The sequence below is a fragment of the Anguilla rostrata genome, chromosome 16 (assembly GCF_018555375.3).
Source record: "Anguilla rostrata isolate EN2019 chromosome 16, ASM1855537v3, whole genome shotgun sequence".
In the NCBI taxonomy this organism is placed as follows: domain Eukaryota; kingdom Metazoa; phylum Chordata; class Actinopteri; order Anguilliformes; family Anguillidae; genus Anguilla; species Anguilla rostrata.
Genome location: NC_057948.1, coordinates 18,585,374 through 18,602,473, shown reverse-complemented (window position 1 = coordinate 18,602,473; position 17,100 = coordinate 18,585,374). Strand labels below are relative to the sequence as shown.

Below are 17,100 nucleotides of genomic sequence, written 5' to 3'. Positions count from 1 at the left end.
AATGTTACTAATCATCGGCTTATCAAAGAGCTTTAACTGGTTATTTCTAAATCTAGACAATTTTTAAACATTTTAAAATTTTCCTCAACAGTAGTACAATTGCAGATCTTGAACTTGAAAACTTCTTCCACACTCCCCGTGTTGGAAACCGCCTAACTGAATGTCACCATAAAATGACATGCAAAAAAAAATAGTTTCACCGGTGAAGTGTCCTGAATTAGCGTTCGGACATCCCGTATTTGTAGCCCACAAAATAAAGACAGTAATGGAAAGGATGCTATATAAAGAATACGCCACTAGATGACGGTATTATGCTATTTATAAAGAGTGTCTTTAGAATAGCGTGTCGATTTTCCTAGCCAATGAGTGCAGTAACTTTTAAAAAACGAAAATTTGAAATAACACAGTATCACTTTAACATACTGGATGGCTCTTTGTTATTCGTGTTATCAGCAATGGTGCCCTTACAAGTAAAATTATTTTTACTGTTAGTACTAATGTTAAGAGGGGTAAGTTAGCTATCAGAAACAGCATTTGTGGGGGCATGCAAACTTCTCAGTAGGCTAAATGTATCTATAGATATTTTTGTCATATTTTTCACATTCGTGATCAATGCATAAGGTGGCTTTTCAAGTAAATGAAGTTAAGTCATCTTTAACAATTTAAGTTATCTAGCCAGCTGCGCTGGACAGCAGCATAACGTTATCAAACATGTTAATGAACACGATTAGCGAGGGATCTGATATATCCTACTTCTGGTGGAGACAAATATGCTAAATGAAAACGGCAGCACCTGCCAGTCCCACATAACTGACTATTAACCGTGAGTAGCTCCCTACATTCTACTGTACACCGCCTGCTCACAGAGAGAGAGTGAGAGAGAGAGAGGGATTGTGGCGTGCCTAGGGCCGAGCGCTGTGTGTACATTTAGCGCTGCGTACACTGAGCACGCAGTCTGCCGCTCGCAGCAACTGCAGCATTGCAGGACAGCCAGTGAGACACACCCAGCGGAAAATGGTCCTCTCTACGCAAGGAGACCCCAAAATGGCTCCAAGTAAACCTTCAGTCGCGGGCTGGAAACTGTCCATAGCGACAGTCGAAGATTCAATTTCGCAGCAACGGCTAAAATGTCACGAAATTTTCTTTAAAATTTTATGACATTCGTTCAAACGAGAGGCGCCATGTAATTGCGTTCTTTCAAGCCAGCATACCAAGCCGGTGCATTTGTGAAAACAATAAAATGCCACGCAGTTGCTGTTCTCATTTCCGTGCCTTTAAAAGCGGCAGCGGAGCTCCACACAGAAATGACCTGAATAATAGGTAATGTTAACTAATTTCTTTCGTAAATGTAATAACATTAAATGTTTTGTTTGAAATGTATGCTATATAGCGGACAAGATGGCGCCGATGTAGTCAGGTGACCATTTTAAGTCTGCTGTTTTTGAACAACGGTCGGAATGTGGGTTCATTGGGGAGCGGAAGTGAAGGTTTTGAATTGTGTAATCAGTACAGGATACAGAAATTGTTTTTCTCTTCGCTCTGTGCGTAAGCTCGTTTCTGATTGGTGTAAACTCCAGTGAAAGATGTGTAGACCAATCAACGGTGAGTGCGTCTTATGTGCGAAGTAAGAGCAACGCACACCCTACCGAACCGCAGTAAGGGCGTCAGTGATTACGAGTGGCTTAGCCCTATGTCAATCAGCCTGGTTAACGGGGTTTCCGTGGAGGCCGTGCAAGGCTGTGTTGTTGCACGATTAAATTTCATTTGTGTCAAATAACGACAAATGTGGAATGTGGGGTCCTATGACAGAAACGTGGTGGCTAACAGTGTATTCTGACGATGGGAGATAGATTAATCATCTTGTTATAATGTGGGTCTTGGACAGCTGTACTAAGTGCACTAAATTGCGGCAGGCGCTAGGAGAGAAAAGCTCATTTGTATGGAAATTCATGAATTTTGTTGTAAATTAGTTAGATTCTAAGTTAAGCTGGGTAAGCATAGAAATGTAATGTTTTTTTTTCCCAAACAAGGCAGACTGTTTGAGAACAAATTCGTTATGGAACATGTATGTTTAATGGCGCTAAAATCTGGGACAAATAGGGTAGGTAGTCTAGCTAGTTGGCTAGCGTCGACGTTAACTTGGGAGAACATCAGGACGCGTTTTCTAAAGATTCTCCATTTCACTAGTCTAAATGCTTTGCTAACATTTGTGGTCGTAATGTGCCACTTTTCATGGTTATTTTCCCAAGGCCGTCTGACCCAGAATAGTAAGCTCAGTAACTACGTTCATTGTACTCAGCTGTTACCTTAGCAGACATACTAAGCAGTCTATTCAATTTAATGTTGGTCTGTTCGAGCTTCCATGTCTTGCTACCTTTCCTTTGCTAATGTTCGCTACGTTACGTTACTTGACACATCGTCGCTTTTGCTTGAAGGAGACATGTATACGTTCAAACGGTTGATTTAACAGATCTGGGTCGTTAGATAATGTTAGTTTGATCCCACCGTTCCCTGTAGCTACTTTGCGAAACACGACCTGATTTGTGAAGCATTCGAACTCTTTACAATAAAGGGTCAGCGCATCATAAGAATCCAATTCAGATGGCAACGTAGCAGACAGATAGCCGCGGCAGTGAACGGTGAACACAAACCAACTAAACTAACAACGTTCGCAAGAAGTATGCAAATGTGTGGCAAGCTTTTGTGCTACTTGGACGAAGTAGAGCCAAGGTTGCAATGTCAATAGCTTCAAAGTTAGCGAAGTAACCCTAATTTAAGTGCATGGAAATGAGGATCATTCTCAGTTCTACGATACGACCGTTTAATGGCGCTTGCTCATGATTATTAGGAACTGTTACATTTGCTCAGCTGTCAGTGGTCGTTAAATTGTTGGGTATGGTTACATATAATGCATTCATTTACAGCCCACCTATCCATCTGCGTGTTGGACATGCAATGTTGCTTGTTACAACAAAGGAGTTACACTTGTATATGTGTGTGTGGTGGGGGAGGGGGGTTTAAACGCAAAAATTATGTTGGAAATATATTGTGTTACTTATAATCCTATTTGTAGTAAAATTAAGAAATATTACATTACAATAATTTCGCCATGTGATTGTCCAGAAAACGTGTATAGAAAACGGACTGCGGCTAGATAACTTTATCAAACCCAGTGCCCACCCCCACCCTCCCAAAGTCAATATGCCACGTGGTGTGACCTGTAATTTTCGAAGTAGGACAGCTGAAGGGGCAAAAAGCTCTAAGAGACGCCTTCCAAATTTGTGTTGTGCATGGAGAAAAGTGAGCCTGAATTTATGTTCGTATGCCTTGTACTTTTATCTCCTAGAGCACCATTCACACGCTGACATGGATAAGGGCATCCACCAAATAAACAGATAACGTAATAATACTCCGAATAACACGGGTATTTAAAGAATACGCGCGTCTAGTTAGCAAGCCTTCTATTGATTGCAGCTAGCTTTTTATTATAAACATTTACTATCGAATGCGCTATGCATGGAAGCAGTCCATTTATGAGTTCTTATTTGTAGAGCATCATCGATTTCAGTAAATCCATTTTCATCGCGGAAGAATAATTTGCTGTGTTGTTAGCCTAATTACATTTACCTATATTGCAGTCGAATTCAGCTGGCCCTCCAAGCTGCGGTATACATACCACTGATGTTATAAAACTTTATTTTTAATATGGCATTCCACGCTGTATTTAAACGAAATATGTCTTGCTTATTTTTCGCGTTCGTATCAAGTCGCACCTTAACCAAAGTGATGGCGATTGAATGCAGAGATGTCAGTTAAATGTACACTCTCACCAGCTCAACCGAACTTAATCTTTGTAGCTCCGCCTTATTAAATAATTGGTTCACAGTTGAGGCTGAGTGTGTAAAGAACTGTTCATATATTATTTGATGTTTATGATTGGTTAGTGGTGACGACAATCGACCGGCCTGCTCCTGCCCCCGAGTGATCAAGTTAGATTGAGCAGCGACACAGTGTTTGAGGCGGTAGCTGTGTGTAAAGAGCCCTGCAAGTCCAACTGCTCTTACTGGGTTACTAGATTAATATACAGTGTAGCTAACTCCCTCAAGATGGATATGAAGAAAAGAATTAACCTAGAACTGCGGAATCGAACACCGTCAGGGGTAAGACTACTTTAAATACTTTGGTTTATTATTTTAACAGTATGCTATTGGCTAAGCCCTGTCCTTGATTTTGGGGAAAAGCGCACGCGTGTGCAGTGTAGTTTATGTCGATCCATTGAATGGGCAGTACAGTATAGAGAAAGTTTACAGGTTTCTAACTGCTATTCACAATGACCGATTTCGCCTCTATTGCTACGCTCGGATTCGATAACTTTAAAGCGATTGTAAAACTGACAGGCTTTGTGTGCAGCGTTACAGTGTGGCGCTTCTTACTTGCTGAAGCTGGCTATAAACAAGGATATCTGTGTGGAGCCATATTTGTAACTTTGTAACGTTAGTCCCGAACGCGCCCTTTTCCCTCTTATCAACAATGTACCGTGACTGATGATTTGGACCGTTTACGGAGGGCATGGGTGTTTCACTATAATTTCACTTGTGAGTTTGCTTGGTGCAAATACTCTTTTCTGCATGTGTGCACAATCCAAGTATATCGAGTTATTAAATAACTTGGAATGGGACAAAAATAGTCTATGACTATGTCACGTAAATTGCTGAATAACTCCGAGTGGTTACCCAGCTTCATTACTTGGTGAACTTTCTAGCGTATGTAAACAAATTCCACTATTTTCCGAATAGTTGATATCGATGCAGACCTTGACTGAGGGAAAATAGATGAGATCACGCGTCAATTGAAAACAAGTCGATACCAGTTTTATATCGATGGGCATTGGGTTATTTGTTGGGCATGATAGCCATCTCGAAACCACAAGTAAAAATAATTTTTCTAGAATAAATTGAATTCGTGGTCAGTATACCAGGTTAAACGACGAAATCGTGATTCTTTCCAACTAATTCTTAAAGTAGGCGACAAAGATAGATAAACGTAATTTATCGGTTTATTTGATTGCGAGTAATATGCAAATCACAAGGACACGTTCATCTAAGTGAGCACCAGTGCATTTCACCATGCGAGTTTGCAGATAATCTCGATTTGCCGCGTGAAGTGCCCGTGTACTTTTGAGCGTGACAAACGAAACAGCTCGGGCAGCAGCATGAACTCGCTATCTTACCCTGTCTCCGCCTGCCTTGTTTGTTGTTCACGACGCGAGCTGTAGCCAGCTAGTTGCCAGTGTTCGTTTACAGTGGACGTGAGTCACGCACTGGGCATACATGAACATCCATTCGATATGAAATTGCAAACGGACATGATATTGCGTTAATTTGCAAACCAAACTGCGCTGCGATACTCGGAACAGTATCGTGAAGTATGCTTAACTTCGAATTGCGCCGATGGTGTATGGAGGCATCCCGAACAAGCCGCCATTTTACCGAGCAACAAAGCCACACGATTAGCTAGCTTGTGATATCGATTTCTTGTTGGCTAACCTTAGCTGCACAGAAGCTTTAGTTCCTTTTTTAATGCATACAACACAATCTGTTTTCGGATATTCGCCATTTGGTTTGAATTACGATTAACAAACGATCGCTAGTTATATATATTGGCTGCATAGCGTGTGTGTCGGCAAGCTAAACACAAGTTGATATTATGCCGCCCCTCCTACCCCTTGAATTCACATGAATCGTGTGTGTCTGTTTTAGGACTTCAAATGAGAGTCCGATTTGTCAAGAATGTCCCTCAGTAATCTCAGTTGCGCTGGATACAGTGAGAAGCAATCCAATATAGAGCCACAGCGTAGTCAGCCATTTTGTCTGTGGCGTTGTCAGTTTGGCGAAAGAACATTATTTAACTCCGGGTAATGAATCAAAACCTATTCAGCCATCAACACAATAAACCAAAGTGGAACATAAAAACAATGTCTGACCCACTGGTTTATATTTTTACGTTGTCCTGAGTGATGGCTACCTCACCTTGGGCGAAATAAAGCAAAATAGGAATCGGTTGAATACACCTGAAATGCGTTTACGGTCGGGAAGGTATGGGATATCTTTTAAAATGTAGGTAAATATGTTATCAGAAAACATTGCTCAATTTGGCTTGATATTTTATTTGTTTTATTTTTAAAACAAAATCACATCACATTGTACACGAGTCATGTCTGTAGCGCACGCAGTTTAAATTCTGAGGGTGTTTATGCAAGTGGGTGGTTTATGCGTCGCTCTTGCGCCGTTTACTGCTCGAGATAGCTATGTATTCGTGCGGCAAGTGGGGCTGACGTTGGAAGACACCGCAAATGCCGCCATAAATATTATTGTATACATATTGAAGCATGTGTTTACGTAGACGGATTGTGGAATAATTAATGTTGCATTCACTGCTGACTATTTGACCAGCTATTTTTCATCACATTGTTTTACTGTGTTTGAGGATTGCTAGGATAGCAGCGCCCGCTAGATTCTGTTGTGAAAGGTAACTTACTTGTGTGTCAAACGTGAAAGCCAGAAATGTGTGCACGATATTGTGCTGTAATGGAGATGTCTCACTGCGCTGAGTAGGTAGGCTTCATATGTACAACCTGCTTGATGGTTACTGTTCTGAATTGTGTTTAGGTAGTTAGTGTGTGTTTTGTGTGCACACACACTGTGTACACACACACATACACTTCAGTCATTTTACAGTAGCTGGTGTCTTTGTTACTGTTTATGGAAGTAGTACTGGATTTCCCATGTACATGATGGCTATGGGAAGATTTATGAAGTCTGCAGTGAGGAAAGCAATTTGTTTACAAAGTCAAAGCAGTTTACACTTTGTCCAGGCAGCCTTCGGTGTATGGCAGGTAGCATTTACAAAGCCTACACATTTAATAGCCACTTCAGGGTTTAATGTACAGTGCATATACAGGTTTGTTAGGTGTGTGTTGTAGTTTGTCTGTGTGCTATACTGAACATAAAATAAAGTAGTTATCCATTAGCGTTTTTTGTGTTTGATCACAGTGCACTGTAATATGGGCCACTGAGTCACAGTTTGGGATCTCTTTGAAGAAGCTTGGGCAAGTTACGGAGTATCAGTTTTCATTAAACACCCATGGCCAGTTTGGAGCAGCTGTATTAGAAAGGCAACCACGGGCATCATTGGTAATGCTTGCTGAGTTGTTGTACAGTGCAAGCTACACTCTGTGTCAGAAGTCGGAAACGACAGTGATTTGGCTCAATTTAAGCTTGCTAAAGTAAACTGCGGCCTGACTTATACCAGCACTCTCTTCGCCAGTGGGATTTGCTGTTATGCAGACCGTAACATATTTAGCCTATATGCAGAGCAACAGAGAGCCATGATACTTTTGATGTTTTATTTTGTTTATGTTAATTGATTTCCTCTTGTCTTTCAGGTTAAAGAACTTGTTCTAGACAACTGTCGTTCAAATGAGGGCAAAATCGAGGGTCTCACAGATGCATTTGAGGAACTGGAATTTTTAAGCACAATCAACGTAGGCTTGACATCTGTCGCAAACTTGCCCAAGTTAAACAAACTTAAAAAGGTTAGTGGTTCTCTCCCCACCCCCTCCAGGAGGGCTGATGTTTCCCAAACTACATGCTCAGTAGAATTTTCCCTTTAAAGCATAGCAAGTCATGACCTCAAGTTCTGCCCCTATTTTACAGCTTGAGCTCAGTGACAACAGAATCTCAGGAGGGCTGGAAGTGCTGGCGGAGAGATGCCCGAACCTCACACATCTCAACCTCAGTGGCAACAAAATCAAAGACCTCAGCACAATGGAACCTCTGGTGAGCGTGAGCCCGGGGGCTTACACAGGGTACGGAGGGACACCGGGGCTATTTGGAAACACTGCACCTGTAAAGCACTATTAATTGATGGTGTTTGGTCATTGTTGTCTCCTTTTGCAGAAAAAGTTGGAAAGCCTAAAAAGTTTAGACCTGTTCAACTGCGAGGTGACAAACCTGAATGACTACAGAGAAAACGTGTTCAAGCTGCTTCCTCAGCTGACATACCTCGATGGGTATGACAAGGAGGATAAGGAGGCGCCTGACTCTGATGCTGAGGCATATGTGGAAGGCCTGGATGATGAGGATGATGATGAAGATGGTATGTTACAACACTTCGAGGGCCGTATGGAGCAAAATATTTCTACATTGTGTACGTCTTATCTGGTCAATGTTAATTTGCTTATCATTTGATAAGCAGTATGAAGGGTGTAAGTATTTTGAGACATTTTTGTAAAAATTTGCAGAGGTAGAGGAGGAAGAATATGATGAAGAGGCTGCACCAGGAGATGAGGATGAAGAGGAAGGTGAGGAAGAGGAGGAGGACGAAGAAGAAGGAGAAGAGGAAGAAGAGGATATCAGTGGAGAGGTGAGGAGCAAGATGATGGTGTGAAGACGCTGAGTCAAAACGGTGTCATGCACTCTTGTACTCACGGATTTTGACATCGGCTATTCTTCAATTTTGTTTTCATAGCGTCCCCCACAATTTGTGAAATGTCATCACCTGAGATTCCATCTATCTTAGGCAGATCTAGCTTGCACACGTTAATACAGTTGTCAAATTTCTGGTGTTACTTGTTTGATTTTACACAACATGTAAGCTCCCAGAATGTTAAAAAAGCCAATCACATCCCAATGGCAGCTTTAGCTGGAGGCTGGGCAGGGGGCTCTGTATCCAGGGTGCAGGTGCAAAGCAGTAAGGCACTGGGGCATGTCTAGTGCTAACATCCAAAAGCTGCATATTACAGCCTTCCTAGTCTGATGACCAGTGTTTAATGATTGTACTGGAAGCAAGTTGACTGACATCATGTAGATGTAGATTTGTATCTTTGAAACTTCTAGTTTTTTAAAATTCTAGTTTTTGTATTTTATTTAGCTTATTATAGTAGCTTTTTTATAGTAGCTTAATTTTAATTGCCAGGTTTTGCCTTTTAAATTTGGATTGGGTGTTCTTATGATTACTGTCGTGGTTCCCGAAAGGCATCGGTAAAGGTGTTTCCCCCTGTCTTTAGGAGGAAGAGGAAGAGGAGTTGAATGATGGGGAGGTAGATGATGAAGATGAGGATGACGACGGTAAGTTATGCAGTGAACGTTACCTCCAGGCCTGTACGAGTGCCAGAAATGGTGGTTTGATTTTAGGAAATGCAGCATGCTAATGTGAGGAATGGGTGCATGGTAGTGGCCAGACAGTCGCATCCAATGGCAGGAGATAGATTTTAATATCCCAAAGAAAACTGTTATGGGTTCTCAGTTTTTTTTTTTTATTAAAAAATTTTTTTTTTTCCATTTAGAGGAAGAGCGGGGACTGAAAAGAAAAAGGGACCCGGAGGATGAAGGCGAAGAAGAGGATTAAAGCCTCTAACCTGCTCAGTCATCTTCAGTTGTGACCTGACTGTTTTAACCCTGTATTTCCCTGTATTTTCTAAAATGTCATGTTGCAGTGGGAATGGGTGGTGTTAACTTGGTGTGGTGTGGGCAGGGTGGGCAAGGGATACTTCTTTTTTTTTTTTTTTGTTTTGTTTGTTTTTTTAAAATTGTAATTCCCATTATTTCTCCTTTGACTGTTTTCTTTAAACCGTACAGAAAGACAGTAGTAGTAATTTCTTCACGTCAGAATGGACAGTACACCCAGTGTAAAGATTTTTTCCCCCCTTACTGTGTTATTGATGCCTAAATGTGTATACAGATTGCTGATGACTTGTGTATTTAAAGATAAAAGAAAAAATATACCAAAAACTTTTTAGAGTGCATGTTTGAGTATATTTTAACATTGACTTATTTTTTTCAGGAATTACCCCCAACCTGCTTTCCCCCCCCCCTCTTTTATTTTAGTGTAAAATGTGCATCTGTGATGTCATCAGAATGTTGTATGTGCTGTTTAGGCATGGTGACAAATGCACCATTCTGTCAGTTGGAACATGCACAGAAATCACTTTTGTGTGTTCCCTTGGGAATGTCTGCCATTATCATAAAATGCATTACCCCCCTCCCCCCCCTACTCGGATAGTAGTTTTTTTTTCTCTGTAAATAGTGACCAAAATCTGTTCTCTATTGCTTTTGATAATGGCAGATATTTCATGATTAATTTCAGCTGTAATAATTCTCTGTAATAAAATATTAAGTTCAAAATATTTGTGTAACTTGGCCTGTAAACTACAGTAACCTACAGTATTCTGATTAGACAGAATCTGTAAATTTATTGGTCATTACCTTTTCAAATGCAGAGAATAGAGACACATTTTGGGCACAGCCTGATATTTGGGCCTGTGGTCTTGCATTCAATGGCATATTGCTAGTGCAAAACTGTATTTTCTTACCCTTGCAGTCAGTGAATGGCTCTTCATGCCTCATGAATGTATAGTTTCTTTTCATATCCGTAAAGTTAGCTTATCCTGTTTTGTTTTCTTTTTGTCATCTGTACAGGCAAACGTTTGCTAAACTTTCTCTTAAGCCAAACTTTTAGTTCTTTTGTCATTCAACAATTTCAATAAATCTTTTTTTTATACTTTTTGTGGCTTATTTGAGTCCGTAGGCCACACAGAGAACTGCAACAGGCCAATAGAAGAGGTTTGTACGTGTGTCTTGGTAGCGAGGGATATATTGTTTTAAGACTCGTTTTCATTTCCAAAGAAATGACTTTTTCGCCGTTCGTTGGGGAAGGAGGGTGAAGAGACCGGACTCGTCTTAATTACCCACCTCACCTGTGCGCGAAAGTCTTGTAAATTGACCCAAATGAGTGGTGGAGACACAGCTGAGGGGCGTGATGTTTCAGCTGACCGGTGACAAAGCCAATGCCGCCTTCTATGCATTTCTTCTTTGAATGTGATGCGCATCACGGTAAGTGTTGTGTAACTTGCTAGAGCGCTCAAATGATTATCTGGATATGGATGAGACGAGCTTTATGCGTGAACATAATAGCCCACAGTCAGACGTAGGTATAAACACAGACGATGAAGCCGTTGCATAAAGCGTATTTAGTTTGAGCAGGTCACCAGCTGTAGGTTTTAGGACTTGCAGTAGGACTAAGGTTCTGTCGTGGACATTGGACCACAGCCGATGTTGTCCAGGGAAATTAAAAACCTTAATTCCAAAATGTATTTCAAAATATTTTTTTAAAGGCCTGCACTAACCGTTTGTCGTGGACATTGGACCACAGCCGATGTTGTCCAGGGAAATTAAAAACCTTAATTCCAAAATGTATTTCAAAATATTTTTTTAAAGGCCTGCACTAACCGTTTGTAGATACTATTTTTTACAGATGATTGCACTGACATATTTGTGACGGGAACAAAAATATCGATTAACATTTTTAAATTACGATATGAAGTCTGCTTCGGTAAGAACGTTGTGGTAGGAAAACAACCTTTACCAAAAACTTAAAAATTCCTTCTGTGGGTTAGTGAATAAATAGAAGCAAAGATGACGTCACATGGAATATACGGGGCGCAGGGTATGTGACCATGAGAACGCGTACTCGAAAATGGGGACAGCGAAAGTTAAGCAAAATTATTCCACCCGGTGGCGAGTTTTGTTAGTGCAATTTGACGTGAGTTGTATAAACGTTAGGTCTGTAAAAAACCGTTTTGTTGTGGCCGTGGTCATACAGTTAAAACGGTATTATTTAGTGAATAAGGCTATTATGAATAAAGACTGGAGAATCGTGCATTAGTTATATAGTCAACATACTGTTTGTCTCCCATTGACAGCGTGATTTAAACTGAGTGCTTAAAATGATATATAACACTGTTTATTAATTATCCTTTAATCGAGTTAAAGGCTAAGAGATAAAACTGAGGAAGGTTATTTGTACAGAACCAGCAAACAACACTACGTCGGAAGTCTCTTTTATTAACGTTACTATTGTATTCATTCCAGTCAGTGCATGTGAGCTTTACTGTCTCTGGTGTAGATTGTGGTAAATGGATTCCTTGATTTGCAAAATTTGTTTGGGCTCTGTCTCGGTCTCAATAAAAGGAAACAAGTTTATGTGCATTACAACGTACACGTATATAGCTGACATAATGGAGACCCCGTGTCAGCAGTTTAGTAATCATGATTTGATCTCCATCGTTCCGGACGACTCAGTCTTGATGGTGGTTTTGTCTCAGGAAGAACAGCGCCCTCCGGTGTTAGAAGAACGCATGTCCCCTCGAGCTTTCCTCGTCATATACCGAATAGTCACAGAAGGCATTTCAGTCCTTTATTGAAGGATCCAACAAGCAAAGCTCCCATTATTTCATACGTACTATACACTCCCCTTCACCTGCACAAAAACCTGCATTTACTGCGCTTGAGAACCTGGATAATCTTTTTTAAATTTTAAAATCAAAGGGATTTTTTATATATGGCATGTCACTGTGTTGTTTGGAGGGGGATTGATTGGTTGATTCTCACCTCTGAGTTTACAGCAGATGAGACCAAACTGGCCCACAGTATGCACATTCATGTCAAGAGACCCTCAGTCACTTCATTACCTTGGAAATGTGGACTCTCAAGTGCACTTTCCTTCCGGAGTTAAACAAATGTCTTTGGGGCAGATTTACCAAGCTTCCAAGAACTGCTTGTATGCCCCATAAACCCAATACTCTGAAACAAGAGATAAGATACTGATGCTGTCCCTAGTCCACTGTTTTCTAAGCTCTGCCTAGGAGCATGTCCCCAGCATTTTGATTCAAACCATCTGTGTACTAAAAGCCAGAGAGCTAACTGCAAAGTAATTCATACATAAAAGAAAAATAATACTTTATATAACCCTAAACTTAGAGTTCAGGTGAAAAATATATTTTGGAGACTCTGTGTACCTTTAAAGACTCCAAATGTGTTATAACTCTCTCATAGCATCTTACAACTGTTCATTATTATGTTCTATGCGATATTGAAAGATAACATTCTAGAACATTCCAAATTAAGTTCTTGAGGGCTGAGTAACATGTGAAATTAGTGGCTCGCTGGCTGGGTTTGCTAACTAAGCTCTGTTTGCTAACTGAAGTGAAACCTTGCTGGGATTCAAGATTTGTGACCCAGACCCGCTGCTAATTAGGCATGAATTCAGACTCGCAGCTCACGGTACATGACAGCCGTGACGCATTTGAAGCGTGGTTTGAGACGCACTGTTTTATGAAGCGCAGTGTCGGACGCGCTGCTCAGGAAGTAATTTTTGAGATGCACTGTTGTGTAAATTGCAGCATCCCCACCGTTTGCCCCAGCATTCTCGTACCCATTCCCACGTGCTGCAGCCTTCTTACCAATCATCTCGCGCCTCTCTTCCCAGGCCACACCCACTCCTCTGGCTTCCCATTTGTTCCTGTTATATCTCAGCAGCTGAGGAGAATGACCTCCACCAGGCTGCCCTCTTTGACCCTGCCACTCTGCACCAGGACACTGCACCGCATTCCAGGTGAACTATTATTGGAATGTGCTGGGAGTCTGCTCTCCCCTGCATCAGTGAGCTTCCCTGCTTGATCACCCTCTAGCATGCTGTAATTCAGAGGAGCATAACATGATGCTACTAATGCCTTAGTGTCGTAGTAGACTCACAGACTTCACCATTATGGATACATAAGCAAGTAGGTATAGAAAATCTGCAGGAAATGTCACACAGGTGCATCTAGTACTGGCATAGCCTGCTACCTTGGGTTGCAAAGAGGCTCATAGGCACATAGACGCATAAAAAGAACAAGAAAACGTGAACAAGTTGGTGCTACTGGAAAGTCAGGAGAGAGGCAGCGTTAACGTTTTCTTCCGTGGTGGGGCGCGGGGTCTCAGCGCCGTGATTCCACAATGGCGGAAGCGCATTTTCCCCCAGTGAGCGAATGTCGCAAAGCTCACACAGCTGTCTGACCTTTGTAGTCCTGTCGTCGCTTTCCCACTAAACCCCCCGTCTTCCCACCAACAACAACAAAGCAGGCAGGGCCAAGGCAGCGTCTCCGCCACCTTTTGGGCTGAAATAGCTTCTTTTGTGGTTACATGCAGACAGACACTGCCCTCAAAACACTGACGCTGTACATGTTCTCGACTACGTGTCTAATGGTATTACTGTGAACAAGGAGTTAGGGAGCGGATTCGACGAGGAACAGAACAAACATTTAAACACAATGGAATAAATAAAATAATCAATATTCAAAAAATGTGTGAGAAGGAAAAAAATAACAGTACCAGGTGAATTGCCTGCATCATTGAGCTGGAGTAGTTGTACACCAGTTGACTGTACATACCTAGATTTATACTTGTGAACATTTTCACAGTCAATGCATTGGTAGAAAAGAAGGTGGAAGAGGCCATTTGATTCCCCTGATGTCACAGCTAAGCACAGTTCTCACTCTTGCCCATAAGCAAACTGCTGGCAAACTCCACTCCTGTAGAGAGGGATTTTGGTGGGCTGTGTCTGCTTGCGCTGAAGAGCCAGGCTACCAGACCGGGGTGCAGCGAGGGGCAGGGGAACAGTTTTGTTCTTGGTTCTGCGTGTGGCTGAGGGCAGCCATTGTTGATACAGCCGCGTGTGGGGGGTGGGCAGTTGCTGTGGGGGAGGGGGCATGTGCGGCTGGTTTTGGCAGTGATGGAAGCTCAGCAAGACTTTTTTTCTTTTTGGAGGGGGGAGGGGAATTTGAAATGCTGTGGACTGTCTCCCTCTAGAGTCCGCGTGGCTCTGTGGGGTGGTGGTGGGAGGTTGTAAGGAGATTGGGATTGGGGGCGGGAGAAAGGTCAGGGGTCACATGTTGTTGGGGGCGTTCTTCAGGTTGTTGAGTTCCAGCTCCAGCTGTCGGATTCGAACGTCTTTCTGTGCGAGCTCGTCCTTCAGACGCCGCAGTTCATCCTGCTGCCGGAAGAACATCCGCAGGAGCTGCCAACAACAATGCAGCATTGTATAACACACACACACAACCGCACACACACACACAAACACGCGTACGCGCACACACACACACACACACACACATGCACATACACACACACACATACTCACACAAACACATGTACACACACACACAAAGACACACGCACGCACACACGCGCGTGCACACACACAAAGACACACACACATGCACATAAACACACATACAAACACACACGCACACCTAGATACTAGTGTACGTACGCAAGCACTCAGAAATTGGTGTAAATGCATGAATGCCCACACACACACAATGGTGTATATATATATGTAGCCCTGCACACGCAGATGAACACACCTCGTTCTCTGTCCTGGGCGGCACGTTCTCCAGCAGGTCGATGCCGTTGACCACAACGCTCTTCTTCTCCTTCACCGGCGCTTTGAAGACCAGCTGAGTGGACCGCTGGTAGCCCTCCTTTAAGGACATGAGCACGGGGTCTGCTCTCACACACACACACACACACACACACACACACACACGCTGTGAGGCTCCTTGCGCAGCATTGGTAATGGCAGCACTAAATGTGGAGCGGTGTGTACCTCTGTTGATCCCGCTCAGCCACTCATCGGCAGTGAGCGCCGGCTCCTTGCCTGGAGTCATTGGGTAGATGTCCTCCTGGTACGTCTCTGACTGCAGAAACCACAGTTAAATAACCATGACAACACTGATCAGTGACGACTGTGCAGCACAGTCCCGGTAGTTCCTTCCTGTGTCCCCTCCTACTTGCATGGCACAAATGTAAGCGCCTATACGCAGTGAAACCACAAATCAGTGCTTCAACAGCCTGTAATTTCAGAAGCCCAACAAAGTGCTGGTGGATGTCAGAACAATAGTCCCCATTCATTTCTACCCAGTTTCTTTTCCAATGCAGCCCTGATATGCAATTAATTTAGAAGTCCACAAGCAGGACTCTTCCTGCTCCAGCAGGCCTTATTTCCCCATAACCGTGCATCTGTTGCTGTCGCTAATGGTAATGCTAATGGCTCATTATCAGCCATATGGAGCCCTGCCCCGCCCCGCCCCCCCGCTGCACTCACCCGCCTCGGCACAATCATGGAGATGGGCTCGATCAGCCCCTTCAGCGTTACCAGCTTGTAGAATCGGAAGACCTCGCAAGCGCCCACGTCCAGGCCGTGCTTTGGCATCACTCCTTGAGTTCAGTCAGCGAGGGGTTCAGTGAGAGGGACGGGGTGGGGGTGTTGATAGCATTTAGCATTTAGTGTCACATGATACACATTCCTGAGTAAGGTACTTTGTGTAATGCACTTCCTCGTTTTAGTTAATGCGCACCTGCGTAAATAGACAATGTGTAAAAATGTCCAAAGTTTTATTACCCTTGTGTAAGGATGTCTGATAGATAAGTGAGTGACATAGTAGCATGCGACCCGATTCATTTGTATGGTTTGTGTCTTTCTTCACTGGTGCTGGTGATAAGCTGACAGTGCAGCAGAAAGGTGTGTATTGGAGGCATGGCCTCCCTTACCGAGTCCCTTCTGTGGGGCTGGGGACCTGAATTCCATCAGGTACTGCAGGTAGGGCTTCTCCGTGCTGATCTCATAGTATCGGATATTCCCATCTCCCTGTGAGATAGCCACATTGTGTTCTACTAAGTGACACACACTCCTTTCAATTGTCCGTAGTCACAAAGTGCACTTTCCCCACACACTTATGCACATCCACAGCTATGGGAGCCATTTATTTAATTATTGAAATACTTAACAAGGACACATAGTGTCATTGATGCAAAGAACCACTCCTGCTTAGCACTCCTGAATTTCAGCTACTTGAGTGCTAATAGCTCCCCCTTGTGGCAAAACTTCAGCCTGCTAAATGTGTGTGAGTGATTACAAGCCAGGTACATGAGGTGCTTTGCATTAAAAAAATGACTAGTTGGTAGAGCTAAGATGATATTAGAGACATTACTAGAGAAGGTGGTACCTGCGAGGGACACAGCTTACCTTGCCTGCCAGGTAGAGCATGTGTGTGTCCGCATCATAGAAGGGGAAGAGAAGCCCAGAGAGCCCATCAATCTCCTCCTCTATGATGGGCATAGAGAGGTCCTCCTGTGAGGGAAAGCTAGCAGCTGTGAGAGCGTACACACACGCATGTACACACACCCAACACGCTAACAAAAACACACGCATGTACATACA

At 42.8% G+C, this 17,100-nt stretch overlaps 3 protein-coding genes and 1 non-coding gene across 7 annotated transcripts in view; 3 read left to right on the top strand and 1 right to left on the bottom strand.

Annotated features, from left to right (window-relative positions):
- Positions 1-3,234: 3,234 nt before the first annotated feature.
- anp32a (acidic (leucine-rich) nuclear phosphoprotein 32 family, member A) lies at positions 3,235-10,560 on the top strand. Its single transcript, XM_064312341.1, has 7 exons — positions 3,235-4,160; positions 7,445-7,594; positions 7,716-7,838; positions 7,959-8,157; positions 8,303-8,424; positions 9,068-9,128; positions 9,347-10,560. The coding sequence occupies exons 1-7, from the start codon at positions 4,107-4,109 to the stop codon at positions 9,406-9,408; spliced, it is 771 nt and encodes a 256-aa protein (XP_064168411.1). The 5' UTR covers positions 3,235-4,106; the 3' UTR covers positions 9,409-10,560.
- LOC135242792 (small nucleolar RNA SNORA28) lies at positions 7,223-7,357 on the top strand. Its single transcript, XR_010326470.1, has one exon. It is a non-coding gene; the product is annotated as a small nucleolar RNA SNORA28 (small nucleolar RNA).
- Positions 10,561-10,691: 131 nt separating the features above from the next.
- Positions 10,692-17,100, top strand: part of itga11b (integrin, alpha 11b) — a 120,000-nt gene continuing 113,591 nt past the window's right edge. For 2 of the 3 annotated variants that reach the window (XM_064312328.1, XM_064312327.1), the window contains exons 1-2: positions 10,692-10,892; positions 13,327-13,452. In XM_064312328.1, the coding sequence (XP_064168398.1) occupies positions 10,847-10,892; positions 13,327-13,452 (172 nt within the window). In that variant the 5' untranslated portion in view covers positions 10,692-10,846. The remainder of the gene's footprint in view (positions 10,893-13,326; positions 13,453-17,100) is intronic. The other variant, XM_064312331.1, reaches the window with a different exon arrangement.
- The window catches only part of coro2bb (coronin, actin binding protein, 2Bb), a 43,967-nt gene continuing 40,913 nt past the window's right edge, over positions 14,047-17,100 (bottom strand). For both annotated transcript variants that reach the window (XM_064312335.1, XM_064312336.1), the window contains exons 7-12: positions 16,906-17,010; positions 16,431-16,527; positions 15,985-16,097; positions 15,487-15,577; positions 15,245-15,384; positions 14,047-14,895 (exon numbers count right to left, since the gene is read on the bottom strand). In XM_064312335.1, the coding sequence (XP_064168405.1) occupies positions 14,764-14,895; positions 15,245-15,384; positions 15,487-15,577; positions 15,985-16,097; positions 16,431-16,527; positions 16,906-17,010 (678 nt within the window). In that variant the 3' untranslated portion in view covers positions 14,047-14,763. The remainder of the gene's footprint in view (positions 14,896-15,244; positions 15,385-15,486; positions 15,578-15,984; positions 16,098-16,430; positions 16,528-16,905; positions 17,011-17,100) is intronic.

Excerpts from the sequence above, each read along its gene's own strand:
- anp32a (XM_064312341.1), top strand. The coding sequence starts at position 4,107 with ATGGATATGAAGAAAAGAATTAACCTAGAACTGCGGAATCGAACACCG. Across the intron at positions 4,161-7,444 it reads GGAATCGAACACCGTCAGGG|GTTAAAGAACTTGTTCTAGA; the intron begins GTAAGACTACTT and ends CTTGTCTTTCAG. Across the intron at positions 7,839-7,958 it reads TCAGCACAATGGAACCTCTG|AAAAAGTTGGAAAGCCTAAA; the intron begins GTGAGCGTGAGC and ends CTCCTTTTGCAG.